Source organism: Musa acuminata, chromosome BXJ1-5 (genome assembly GCF_036884655.1).
Source record: "Musa acuminata AAA Group cultivar baxijiao chromosome BXJ1-5, Cavendish_Baxijiao_AAA, whole genome shotgun sequence".
Taxonomy (NCBI): domain Eukaryota; kingdom Viridiplantae; phylum Streptophyta; class Magnoliopsida; order Zingiberales; family Musaceae; genus Musa; species Musa acuminata.
This window is the reverse complement of record NC_088331.1, coordinates 7,764,973-7,778,609: the sequence shown is the minus strand read 5'-3', so window position 1 is coordinate 7,778,609 and position 13,637 is coordinate 7,764,973. Positions and strand designations below refer to the sequence as shown.

At 39.0% G+C, this 13,637-nt stretch overlaps 3 protein-coding genes across 3 annotated transcripts; all 3 read right to left on the bottom strand.

The window, feature by feature from the left end:
• Positions 1 to 3,964: 3,964 nt before the first annotated feature.
• LOC135674950 (uncharacterized) lies at positions 3,965 to 4,623 on the bottom strand. The gene is made up of 2 exons (XM_065185214.1): positions 4,458 to 4,623; positions 3,965 to 4,374 (listed from the first exon to the last, which is right to left on the bottom strand). Exons 1-2 carry the CDS (start codon positions 4,594 to 4,596, stop codon positions 4,085 to 4,087), a joined length of 429 nt encoding a protein of 142 aa, XP_065041286.1. The 5' UTR covers positions 4,597 to 4,623; the 3' UTR covers positions 3,965 to 4,084.
• A 5,611-nt stretch (positions 4,624 to 10,234) lies between these two features.
• On the bottom strand, positions 10,235 to 10,950 carry LOC103984596 (Bowman-Birk type proteinase inhibitor). Its single transcript, XM_009402124.3, has 2 exons — positions 10,753 to 10,950; positions 10,235 to 10,672 (listed from the first exon to the last, which is right to left on the bottom strand). Exons 1-2 carry the CDS (start codon positions 10,883 to 10,885, stop codon positions 10,383 to 10,385), a joined length of 423 nt encoding a protein of 140 aa, XP_009400399.1. The 5' UTR covers positions 10,886 to 10,950; the 3' UTR covers positions 10,235 to 10,382.
• A 1,810-nt stretch (positions 10,951 to 12,760) lies between these two features.
• LOC135675210 (uncharacterized) lies at positions 12,761 to 13,564 on the bottom strand. Its single transcript, XM_065185485.1, has one exon. It carries the CDS (start codon positions 13,562 to 13,564, stop codon positions 12,761 to 12,763), a length of 804 nt encoding a protein of 267 aa, XP_065041557.1.
• Between the last annotated feature and the right edge of the window lie 73 nt (positions 13,565 to 13,637).

Here is a 13,637-nt window from a genome sequence, read left to right as displayed (position 1 = left end):
TGACATTGCACGGAAAACGTGGGGGCGACATAACAACGATTTGCACACAACAAATGGAGAATGTTTTGCATAAAGCATACAGCAGCCTTTTGGTACAACTTGAGCAGCAAACTAAGGAAGAGCCAATAGAATTTGAAGATCCAAATCTACTTCCTTTGCTTGCTGAATTTTCAAATATATTTGACGAACCGTGCAACCTACCTCTCACCCGTCGGCATGATCATTGTATAACGATTCTTCCAGGCAAATCTTCAGCAAATACTTGGCCATATCAGTATCTACATCTCCAGAAGGATGAAATAGAAAGGATTATAAAAGAGATGCTCGAAACAGGAGTTATTCGGCCGAGTTGCAACCTCTACTCTTCACCGGTGCTACTTGTACACAAGAAGGACGGAACATGGCGAATATGCATTGATTACCGAGCTCTCAATGGCATAACCATCAAGGATAAATACCCTATTCCAGTACTAGATGAATTGCTATATGAAAGGGAGCACAAATCTTCACAAAGATGGACCTTTGATCCGGGTATTATCAAATACGAGTGTACGAAGAAGTCATACCGAAAACCGCCTTTCGAACACACAACGGCCATTAGAAATTTTTACTTTCTTCAACAAAAGGTGGGATATCTTGGGCATATCATATCAGAGGAAGGTGTGACGGTGGACCCCTTCAAAATTGGAGCAATGCAAGATGGTCGACCACTCGCATACACTAGCAAGGCATTATCTCCCTCCTATCAAAATAAGTCAACATATGATAAGGAGATGCTCGCCATTGTGCGCGCAGCAATGTGGTGGAGACCCTACTTGATTGGTTGACGATTTCAAATTAAAACCGACCATAAAAGCCTCAAGTACTTTTTGGAGCAAAAGATATCATCCTCTGAGCAGCAAAAATGGGTAACAAAACTTCTTGGATTTGATTATGAAATAACTTACAAAAGGTGGAAAGAGAATATTGTTGCAGATGCGCTTTCGCAGCTACCTGAGCAAGCTGAATTTTCGGTCGTTTTACTTCCAACCAGCGACTTCCTTGAGGATATTAAGATGGAATGGAAGGAAGATTCGGAGACCGGTAAGATACAAAAAAAATTAGAAAAAGCACCAAGCTCCGTGGCTCATTACAATCGGGACTCAAAAAAATTATGCTATAAGGGACGCATTGTGCTTGTGACAAATTCTACTTGAAATTTCAACAGCAGATTTTGGACAAAGTTATTCCATATGCAGGGTACTAAATTAGAAAGGAGTATGACATATCACCCACAAACCAACAGCCAGACGGAAGTTTTAAATAGGTGCTTGGAGACAGCCCAAAGCCACCCACCAAATATGACTACCCAAAGAGAACTCCAGACCCAGCCAAGTGTCATTATTGATCGACGGATCATGACTCGATGACGACGACCCACTAATAAAGTGCTAATACAGTGGACGAACCTACCAATAGAAGATGCCACTTGGGAGAACTATGACGACTTGAAGATCAAATTCCCAGAATTCACGAATCACTAGCCTCGAGGACAAGGCTGCTTTGAAGAGGGCGGGTCTGTTAGGACTCTAGCTTGGAGAGTCCTAATTGAGAGGGACATTCATGTAAAACTGTTAGGACTCTAGCTAGGAGAGTCCTAATTGAGAGGGACATTCTGTTAGGACTCTAGCTATGAGAGTCCTAATTGAGAGGGGCATTCATGTAGGAGGTTTTTCTTAGAGAAGAATTAGGAGTTGTAAGGGAATAGGAGTCTTGAGTAGGAGTCCTATTAGGAGTTGGTTAGAAGTAAGAGTCTTAAGTAGGAGTCCTATTAGGAGTTAGGGTTTAGAAGCCCTATAAATAGCCATGTATTCCATCTCTTTTCTTAAGCAATAAATGAATATTTTCTGCAGCCTTTGAGCAGCAACTTGGAGGGAGGAACCCCTATAGAGTTCCAAGGAGGCCGATCCCCTAAAGAGATCAACCCCAAGTTTAGAATCTGCAAGAGTTCTAACAATGCATCAGCGCGATGGAAACGTTTTTCATTATTTTTACGTGGACTTGATTCTCTACACGTCCCAAGTGAATTATTGAATCCCATAGTTTCAATCGTTGAGGTGACAACGTGAACAACGTGCTGCGTGGATGAGCAGAGCAGGAGCACTTGTGTGTGTCACGTAGATTATAGATCGCAGTGGCAATCATTCGATCATCTCTTATCGCAAAACCGAAGCTGAGCAGAACAAGAATCAACTTATATTTAGTTTATATGGTTGATATATCTTGATTCTTGGGTGATTGGATTGTTCGACACAATAAGACTGAGGTGGGTCAGTAAATGATGCTATTGCCGATAACAAAATCCGACGCACATCGGTCTCTTCAATCTTTCTTTAATTATATGTTTATTTGATAATAAAATCTGCATACCAATAACTTAATATTCTTGTCAGTTAAACTAATTGATATTCTCGTAATATCTATATTTTTCTGATTCTGTGTCCGATGTGTCAACATTCATTCTCGAATCAATCTAGTATGAAGCCAATTTCCATTGGAAATCTATATAATTAGATAAGTGGATGTACCTAATAAAGATCTCTCCGACGCTTAAGTTATATGATGAAAGAAAAAATATTATTTGAACTAAAAAAGAGTGACCTTCCTTCGTAAAAGTATCATTAGTAGATAAATTGGGTAACGACCAACATTTAATGGTTAATTATTTCGAGTGTACATTATGGTTATCATCGTGGGTTAAGAACGCACTTGTTAGGGTGACAAAGCATTTGAGTAGAGCTGACAAAGCATCTGAGTAGGTGTCGAGTTGCTGGTATTGTGGTATTTGGACGACAAAAATCATCTATCGATTCTTATATCATATTTCTTTATTTTTTATGTGCTTGAAAAATGATTTTATGTCTAAGTCACACTAGATATCGTAATTTTTATTTTTGGCATAAAATAGGTTTGACTAGCATTTATCCTAATAATGCAGTATATCAGAAATATATTACTGTCCCAGGCTAAGAGCATGCTACTATGTTTACTATGTGCATGATACTTGGGAATGATACTTAATAGTGTCAGTGTGTAAGATAAAGTTATTAATGATATGTGATTGATATCACATTGTTAAAGATGGACTATATGGTTAGGGATGATTTCATAACTTATAATTTTTTGTTAATTGATTCAGACTCGAATAATTAAAAAAAACCCTCAACGATTTTAGTATGTAGAGATGTTCAATTTATTAGGGTTGATGAATATTTTTACAAGTCTTAATTATTTTTAAATTAATTGATAGAATCCTAATTAAATTTGGGTTTGTTCCTATGAATATATAATGTGTCCGAGGGTTTTGGAGAGAGGGAGAGGCATGACAATTTGGGTGCTCTTAAAGGTGATTTCTAGGATTTCCATTGAGGGTTGAAAGAGTTCTCTAGGTTTATGTCAAATGTGAGTAAGGATGGTCATACTTGAGGGATGACTTAACTGTATTATATTTAATCTCATGTGGAGAATTTATCAAATCATATTAATCTTTTTGATATACCTTTTAGCCTATTAATCTTTGGGTATTCTTTTGATTTTAGAATTTTTCTCTTTCTCTCCAACAAAGTGATATCAAAGCCCAAAAATTTCAATGATTAGATATTCAATAAAGATGTGATCGATTTTTTTCGTAAATTTAACGGAGAAAATAGTTTCACAAAATAGAGGATCTTTTTACTCAGTAATATCTAATTACTAGCAAGAACAAGTAAATAAAAAAAAAAAAAGGAAGAATGATAAAGATTGGGAGACGTTGAGGCGAATTGCATGAGTGCTATTCGTCTTTGTATCTTTGATAATCTTATCAATAATATTATTAATTAATCTAAATATAGCAGTCGTATAATTTAGTGCTAATGTTTTGAAATAATAGTTTTGGCATACAAAATATTCATTATTTCACGTCGTTGTCGTACGTGGATGCATCTGTCACCATAAAAGCAGAAGCATTTTATTACTGAAGCAAAGCAACACCCACACGACATGGACGGATAGATAGAGAGGACGGATAAAGAGAAGATGACAGGCGAACACAAACACGATCGGATCACACCATCATCCCTAATTTCCCACCGGTTTCTTCGATCGCCCACTGCTGCGACGGCTCTAGTTTGGGGACGCCATCAAGCCAGCGACAGGAGTCGGCCTCGCAGGCCTTGTAGTCCACGTGATCGAGGCAAGTGCACTCGTTGAGGACACACTCGCAGTTGGTGCAGGCGGAAGGGCAGGAGCCTTGCCATGCGCCGCCGCAAATGCACCAAGTAGGTGGGTAAATGAGAGGACAGATGCATGTGCAGCACGGCCCATCTGCCCTTGCTCCCAACGCACTCAGTGCCGCTGCAGCATGAAGACGGAATTAACGATGCCTCGATCACCAGCCCAATCATATACAACGTTCGCATACATATTTATCTACCTACCTCTGGCGAGGGATTGCGGACGGGGTGTGACACGGGCCGCTGAGCAGTCGGTGTGCAAGTAGAAGAAGGCCAACAACGTCACGAGCAGCGTCACAAGTAGAAGAGACGACGCTTCACCTCTTTTGCCTCCTCCAGCCATCGCTTACCACTGAGCTTTCTATCACAACGTACCTGTGCAAGTATGAGGTAGTGCGTTTTCGCTCTGCCCTCCTCTTGTCCTATTTATAGAGCCACCATGCTCGAGCCTTTAATATATGGTGGGTACGGTGGGACATATTTGTTGACAAGAAGAAATAATGGATTCGGAATTCAAGAACTCAAGTGTGTCTACTCTCTCACTCTCGATTTTACACTTAACCTGGAACGACGATAACAAGATAAAAAGTTGCAGTACCAGATTTGGTGCATTGATTATTGTCCCCCACAATATAATACGAATGCATCCGCGTGATGCAGATGGAAATATTTTTAATTATTTTTACGTGGTCAAGGATTATCCCTACGTCCCAAGTGAATTATTGAATCCCATAGTTGAAATCGTTGGTATGGCAACGTGAACAATGTGCTGCGAATTTAATTAAAATTTTAATTTATTTTATCATAAGTTATTGTACCACATAATCTAACAGAATAGATTAATGAGTTTCTTCCTTAAAAATAGCTACAATATCAAATATCAAGCCATGATTTTTTTTTTTGCTTTAAATATTCTGTACTAAGCAACTTCTGCTTTTAAAAAATTAGGGCTTATACAGCAAGTGAGTGGTTTTATCTAATATATAATGACAATTTGTCTAGATTGAGGAAAAAATGGAAAGGGCTGACTAGATTCATTTGTAGCCACAACTTATATCATTGTTGGTAGGAGATGTTTTGATATTTTCCCGACAACAATTGATAGCCACCTCAAAACCAACGTGGTGTCGTTGAATCGATATAACACACTCATCTAAAAGCAACACAATTGATTGCATCTCGAAGCTATACAATAGGCTCAGAAACAACAATAATCGCACCACTCGGGACCATATGAAGCGCCACTCAAAATCAAGCATGACAGCTTCACGTTGCATGGAACTAGAATAGTCGGCCCATGCCATCCAAAGCGGACGAATCGATCACCTGGAATATCGATGGTCATTAACAACCTTTAACGAGAGGTATAAAATGCTACCCATAGGCATACACCGGGGACATGGATCATTATTCTAAAAAAACTGACTTAACTTTCGGAGGGGTCGAGATGAAAATTCTTCTTTTCAGTATCGACCTATTATATAGGAACTCGACGACGGATGCTCTCGTACGATCAGGACCGAATCAAACTATGTCAGTTTTTATGCCACAATATAAAGAATCACAATAATTATCATAAGATGATAGAATATTATGAAACGTAACATATCGATCTACTCATCCGGAGAGAACCGTAAAACAAAAGAGCATCACCAAGAGATCCATGCGACTCTCTTCTAATACCTAAGTCAGATAATGCCCCTTTGTACATAATAAAGATTAAAAAAAAGAAAGTTAGGCTTCTAACATTATCTATGTCCCTCTAATTTCTATTATATTGATATCATGGTATTATCTTCGAGGAGATAAACTTTGGGATCGTAAAGTGGGTTCAATGAAATTTTATATTTCTCCCAAGTATATATTTTTATATGGTATCAAAGCCACCAAAATAGTTTAGCGTCCACTACTACTTTTGTATTATCGCTATGCCACAAAGACGATCTCCAAAGAGCCCACTTTTCTACCTATTTGAAGTCATTCTTATTGAGGCACGGTATGTGATGAAGCCACAAGTGTTGCATTAACACTTGTGGAGGTGGAAGTCGCAATGATCATAGCAGACACGAAAGGTGTGCATCTTAGGAAGATATCTATAGCATGATATATTCATCTTTTGTGGATCTTTTGGTCGCCTTTCTTCTTCACCACTCGGATCATCCAGGGATTGTCTTGGTTAGTAAGCCATCGAATGGTGATAACTGTGGCACTTGGAGTCGTTCGATGAGCATAGTTCTTAGAGCTAAAAACAAGATTGGTTTCGTTGATGGATCGATCAAGACATCGTCATCAACCGACACAAATTTTTCCATGTGAAAAGAATGCAATAATATAGTATTATCATGGATCCTCAACTCTGTGGAATCTGATCTTGCTAATAGTTACATATATGTCGATTCTGCTATTGAAGTTTTAACTGATCTGAAAGAAAGATTTTCACAAAATAATACTCATAGAACATTCTAAATTCACTACTACATGATTGAAGTTTTAACTGATCTGAAAGAAAGATTTTCACAAAATAATACTCCTAGAATATTCTAAATTCACTACTACATGGTTCAACGCCTATCGCTGTATATTTCACCAAATTAAAGGTGTTATAGGATGAACTTTTCACATAACATGTGGTGCAATCAAGAAAGTTGATGAACATGAGCAAAGGAGTAAGGTACTGCAATTTCTCATGGGTTTAAATGAGTCATATTCTACTATTTATGGTTAAATTTGTGAGATTGTGTGATCATTTATAATTGGATAAGATATATAATATAATTAATTCGATTTTGATAACAGGTCAATAGAAAAAAAATCTATATTATAGTAAGATTATTTAGGGGATGTCTTTGATGGGAGGAACTCTCATAATAACTTATCCTAAATCGTTTACTCTCGTTTATAAATAGACATGACCTTTAGGGATTCTATGACGTATGTCATAGAGGACGCAGTTGAGAGATTATGATTCTTATAGATCGACGTCACTGTGATATTCGAAGTCGAGGGACGGTATCTTTGCAGATGATGGCATCAAAAGATACATATCGTAAATATGATCTAATGTTCTTTGATTTCACTTATGACATTTTTTTTTACATTATATATAATATATCACAGATTTTATGCTTACAAAATTCTCCTTATGCAATCATTTTCTATTGCTGAAAAATTATATTCAATAATTCAGAAGAAAAACAATTAGAATTGATTGTTTTTAAAGAGGTCATGATGGCAAGTGCGCGAAAAAGCAATCCTGTTATCAACTCATCAAATAATATGAAAGGAAAGTTTTATTGTGGCCATTGTAATGGGAACAATCAGACTGCCGACAAATGCTATAATTTACATGGCTTCCCTCTTGAATATAAAGTTTACAAGAAAAATGAGAAATCAGGAAATAGAATAAAGGCATCTGTCAATAACTTGCAGTCATATACTCCAATTTTTACGCATGAATAATATCAACTTTTGGCCTTCTTAAGCAATGGTAACACTTTTCCATAGGCAAATGTTACAGGTTAGTCTATTTCTTTTTATCTCTTATCTCATATGGTGCTACAGATGATCATATTGCGTTATCTCCTCGTCTATTACATAAAACAAATATCTTTTCACATTCTATTATTGGACTACCTGATGGAAGAAAAACATGAAATTATTCTTTTAGATATTGTTTGCGTGTCTTCATTTTATGTTAATCTATTATCAATCAGCATGATAACTAAATTATTGAATTGCTTAATCACTTTTTTTTCCTTCTGATTTTTGCCTCTTACAAGATTTGGCAATGAAGAAGATAATTGGTCTCTACTTCTTTTCTACATATACATCACCTCCAACAATGCTACCCATCACAAAAGTCAATAATATATCTTCACAACATGATCTATGGCATAGACGTCTTGATCACCCATCATTATTTTCTAGCTATTGTAGATGATTGTTCTAGGAATACATGGATATATCTCATCCACTTTAAATCTGAAACACAAACACTTTTAAAATCTTTTTATATTTTTGTTGGAAACCAATTTGGTCGAAAGGTAAGATGAATTCTAGTAGATAATGAAAGTAAGTTCAATCCTGTACGAAGTCTTTTAGAGAGTGTGCTAACAACAACTAAACTTATTAGTCTTCTAACCATATCCCTCCGTTCAAGAAAGATACCATTTAAAGTTATTTATAATCGATAATATATTTATTTATGACCTTCTATTTGATTGTTTATGTTTTTCTATAAACATTCAACCCAACAATATACGTACTCAAAAATACATTTTTATTGGATATCCCTTCAATCAAAAGGCTTATAAAGTCTATAATTTAGAGACTAAATAAATATTCACAAGTCGAATGTTATTTTCCATGAACACATTTCCTTGATCAACTGTGCAACCAAATCGTAAGTCTTATTATTACCATTACAAATTTACCACTTTTGACTTACAAGCCTATGATGATTCAACTCCTATAAATAATGATGTTGCTACTGAAGAACTCACTTTATCTATCTCACCCCAGCAAATTCAACCAACCCAACCCTACCAAGTTATCTACTCTTATCCATGTCCCTCTAATTTTTATTATATTTGGACGATAGAACATTGTGGAGCAAAACAAGATCCAAAAGATCTAATTATCTGAAGAGGGAATTACAAAACAAAAGAGGATCACCAAAGGATCCCTGCGACTCTCTTTTGATACTCTAGTTAGATAATGACCCTTTGTAGGAAGAGTCTTTTGGACATGATAAGAAGGATAAAAGAAAAGTTAAGTTGGGCTTCTACCTTTATATATGTCCCTCTAATTTTTATTATATTAGTATCATGATATTATCTTAGAGATAAACTCTGGAGAGTAGAAAGAGACTCATAAAGTTACTATATACCACCGACGAGAGTTTCGATATTCACATATCTAAAACATATCATGCCATTTATTCAAAGGCAGACGTACTTGCTGAGTGAGCTTCCAGTAGGAAACTCTTATATCTCAAATCAAGTGTAAATTTATCTATCCAACATAAGTGATAATCCGAGTAAAATTTTATCCACTGTGCACTCTAATTTAATTCAATGTGCCATTCCTACTAAGAGAAGCGTTTCTTGCGTTCTATATTTGCCATCCATTCATCCTTATCTTCCAAAGAAGAAGGATGATATGGAGCACGTTTTCTACGACGTCCAATCAGCAATGACACCTACTCACATCAATAATGCTACCACACACGTCGTTTTCATGTACGATGCTTGTGGAATATTGATCCACATAATTGTTGCAACATTTCAATCGGAAGGCACCTTTGATGTGATTTGGACTTCATTGCGATCAACATTTTAGTTGTTGATCGATCCCTATATATTAATAATTTTTTAAATAACACATATATATTTATTTATTTCGCTTCACAGTAATGGGCAGAACAAACAACATAATTAAAGCAATATGGAGGTTTGGAGTAAAGAAAAGCAAGAGAAGGCATGGAGATTAGCGGTCGATATATCATCTCTTCATAGCGTGGAGTGTTCCTCCGGAGAGATTTTTTTATTATTAAAAGAACACTTAATTGAAAATTTCCAACAGATCATGATGTTCGTAGACAATGGAAAGAAAAGTATGTGGATGGCTTTTACCCCTTTAATGTTCGGTGACTTCAGTCAATTACAACCATCTATTAGCCCGAAATTGACTCATTACAACTACAATGAATTATTAGATTGCATGGAATCGGACTTTTAATGGATGTTTAAATTATCTATTAGCTTATATCACATATCAATTTCTATTAACACTTATGCCATCTATATTATATCTCCTATATATTAGTTTAGTGATGAACTAAAAAAGATTTGTTACACTATTGTCTCCTATATTTTCTCCTTTCTCCCGGAAGTCACCTGTCGAGCAATTTTCCGAGATGAACTTTTCCAAACTCTCATGCCAAAATTAGGTACACAATTAGCAGTGCAACGATGCATCCGTCGCGATAAAAGCAGAAGCATTTTATTTTTATTACTGAAGCAAAGCAACACCACACGACGGTACACGACATAGATTATAAGTAGATGGATGGATAGATGGATAGGACGGAGCGAGAGAAGACGACAGGCGATCACAAACACAATTGGATCACACCATCATCGCTAATTTCCCACCGGTTTCTTCGATAGCCCACTGCTGCGCCGGCTCTACTTTGGGGGCTGCAACAGGCCAGGGACAGGAGTTGGCCTCGCAGACCTTGGGGTCCATAAGATCGAGGCAAGTGCACTCGTTGAGGACACACTGGCAGTTGTTGCAGGCGGAAGGGCAGGAGCCTTGCCATATGCCGCCGCAAATGCACCAAGTAGGTGGGTAAATGAGAGGACACGCGCATCTGCAGCACGGCTCATCTTGCCTTGCCCCCACCGCACTCAGTGCCGCTGCAGCATGAAGAAGGAGTTAACGATGCCTCGATCTCCAGCCCAATCATAGATGTTCGCATGCATATTTACCAACCTACCTCTGGCGAGGGATTGCGGACGGGGTGTGACACGGGCTGCCGAGGAGTTGGTGGCGAAGAAAGCCAACAACGTCACGAGCAGCGTCACAAGTAGAAGAGACGACGCTTCACCTCTTTTGCCTCCTCCAGCCATCGCTTACCTCTGAACTTTCTATCACAACGTACCTGTGCAAGTATGAGGGAGTGCGTTTTACCTCATCCCTCCTCTTGTCCTATTTATAGTGCCACGATGCTTGAGCCATTAAGATTTGGTGTGTATGGTGGGACGTATGCGTTCATGAGAAGAAATAATGGATTCAGAATTCAACTCAAGTGTCTCTACTCGCTCTCGATTTTAACGTGGAACAACGACAGCAAGATAAAAAGCCGCAGCACCAGATTTTGGGAAGGTGTCGTCGGTGGAGATATTTTTAATATAACGTGGAAACGTTTTTCATTATTTTCACGTGGACTAGGATTCTTTCTTGTCTTTGGCCAACGATCAACGTCGTTGAGAAAAACGAAGCTTCGCCCTTGTCTTCGGCCAGCGAGCAACTGCTCGCCACTGCAGCCATATTCCTAAGAGGCTCTACGGCCAATCCTCATCTTCCTCACCACGGTAGTCTTTGCTGTCTTTGTTGATCTGTCAATAGTCGGTGGACTTAGAGAACGAAAGGCGGACTTATTTGAAGGAAATTCTTTCTCATAATTTGTATAAATAAGAGAGAAAACATGTTAATGTATCGAAGCATTTTCATTTCTTCAATAAAGCTTCTTCAATAATTGTTCTATCTTCTATTCTTTTCTTCACTCCACACGTGTCAAGTGAATTATTGAATCCCATAGTCTCGATCGTTGAGGTGGCAACGTGAACAACGTGCTGCGTGGATGAGCAGAGCAGAAGCACTTGTGTGTGGATGAGCAGAGCAGAACAAGAATCGACTTGTATTTAACATCCAAGAGGTTCGTAATGGTGATGTAATCTCGGAAAGAGAAGGAAAGAGTTCAAGAAAGTTCCGATGGATAGAATCCTCCTTTTACCGTATATGAAGATTATTTTGTATAACGTTAGGGGAACAATGATGTGTTATCAGTTAATATTTTTAGTTTCTATAGATGATATCATCTTGATTCTGGGGTGATTGGATTGTTGAACACAATAAGACTGAGGTGGGCTAGTAATTGCTGCTATTACTGATACCAAAACTGATGCACTCCCTCCAGTCTCTCTTACCTTCCTTCAATTTTATTTGATATCAAGATTTTTACCAGTTAAATTAATTGATATCTTCAAAATATCAATGTTTTTTTGTTTCTGTGTCCATTGTGTCAACATTGGTTGTTGAGTCAATCTAGTTTGAGACCAATTTGATGAAAGGATCCCATTGGATGACCTATAAAACTAAATAAAACGACATATCTGATAAAAATTCTTTCGATACTTGAGTTAGTATAACGAAGAAAAATACTATTTGAATTAAAAAAGAGTGGATCTCTCTTCGAAAAAGTGCCATTACTGGGTAATGATCAATAAAATCATATATGGAATCCTATATCATCTTTTTTTATTTCTTATGTACATGGAAAATGATTCCTTATCTAATTCAAAAATAATTTATCCAATAGTTGTGACGCACTCGGGAATATCTTACTATAATTTTTATTTTACCGTATAATAGGTTTGACTAGCATTTATCCTAATAATGCAGTATATCAGAAATATATTGATGTGGGCATACTACTACCTAAGCGAGATTGTTATGAGAATGATGCATGCGGATGATAATTAACCAAGTCAATTAATTTTTATTTACCAAACATAATTTGATTTAATGAATCATTTGTAAGATAAAGTTATTAATGATATAAGATTGATATCACATTGTTACAGAAGTAGAAGATTGATGATGCTCACAAGTATTACCACTAAACCTAATGCAAGAATCCAAGACTGGGAAGGAAACCTAATCACAACACTAGGAAGCAGAAAACCTAAATCAAGCATGCATGCAATGCGCATGCAACCAGATTACCGGGAGCCATGGAGCAAAAGTTCTTGGTGCTTGGCTGGAGGAGCGCAGGCCAGAGGACGGTGCATGATGACCTCGTCGAGGAGGCCAAACTCCTTGGCCTCTTCGGGAGACATGAACGTGTCGCGCTCCATGCACTGCTCGATCCGCTCGATGGGCTGCCCCGTGTGGCGGGCGTAGATGGCGTTGAGGCGATCGCGGACCTTGAGGATCTCCTTGGCCTGGATGGCGATGTCGGTGGCCTGGCCGGACGCGCCGCCGGAGGGCTGGTGGATCATGATGCGGGAGTGGGGGAGGGCGCGGCGCTCGCCGGTGGCGCCAGCGGCGAGGAGGAGGGACCCCATGGAGGCAGCCTGGCCGAGGCAGAGGGTGGAGACCGGGGAGCTGATGTACTGCATGGTGTCGTAGATGGCGAGGCCGGCGGTGACGGCGCCGCCGGGTGAGTTGACGTAGAGGTTGATGGTCTTGGAGGGGTTCTGGGACTCCAGGAAGAGGAGCTGCGCCACGACCACCGCGGCGATCTCGTCGGAGATGGCGCCGTTGACGCACACGATGCGTTCCTTGAGGAGGCGGGAGAAGACGTCGTACGCCATCTCCCCATGCTTGGTTTGCTCGATCACCAAGGGGACGCTGTAGGCGCGAGTGGCGCCGGCGGAGGAGACCACGGCGCGGCGGGCGGAGTGGCGGAGGGTTCCGGAGAGTGCCAGGCGAGGACACCACAACGGGCGGTGGCGGGTAGGAGAGCAGCGGCGGAGTGGCGGATTACACCTGGGTGTATCGAGGACGCACGCCTTTGGATCCATAACTAAGACAGACTGCCGAGAGAGAGATATATATAGAGAACGACGATCGCATGTCTCGTTATCAGCGACGGGA

Excerpts from the sequence above, each read along its gene's own strand:
- LOC135675210 (XM_065185485.1), bottom strand. The coding sequence starts at position 13,564 with ATGGATCCAAAGGCGTGCGTCCTCGATACACCCAGGTGTAATCCGCCA.
- LOC135674950 (XM_065185214.1), bottom strand. The coding sequence starts at position 4,596 with ATGGCTGGAGGAGGCAAAAGAGGTGAAGCGTCGTCTCTTCTACTTGTG. Across the intron at positions 4,375-4,457 it reads TCCGCAATCCCTCGCCAGAG|CGGCACTGAGTGCGTTGGGA; the intron begins GTAGGTAGATAA and ends TTCATGCTGCAG.
- LOC103984596 (XM_009402124.3), bottom strand. The coding sequence starts at position 10,885 with ATGGCTGGAGGAGGCAAAAGAGGTGAAGCGTCGTCTCTTCTACTTGTG. Across the intron at positions 10,673-10,752 it reads TCCGCAATCCCTCGCCAGAG|CGGCACTGAGTGCGGTGGGG; the intron begins GTAGGTTGGTAA and ends TTCATGCTGCAG.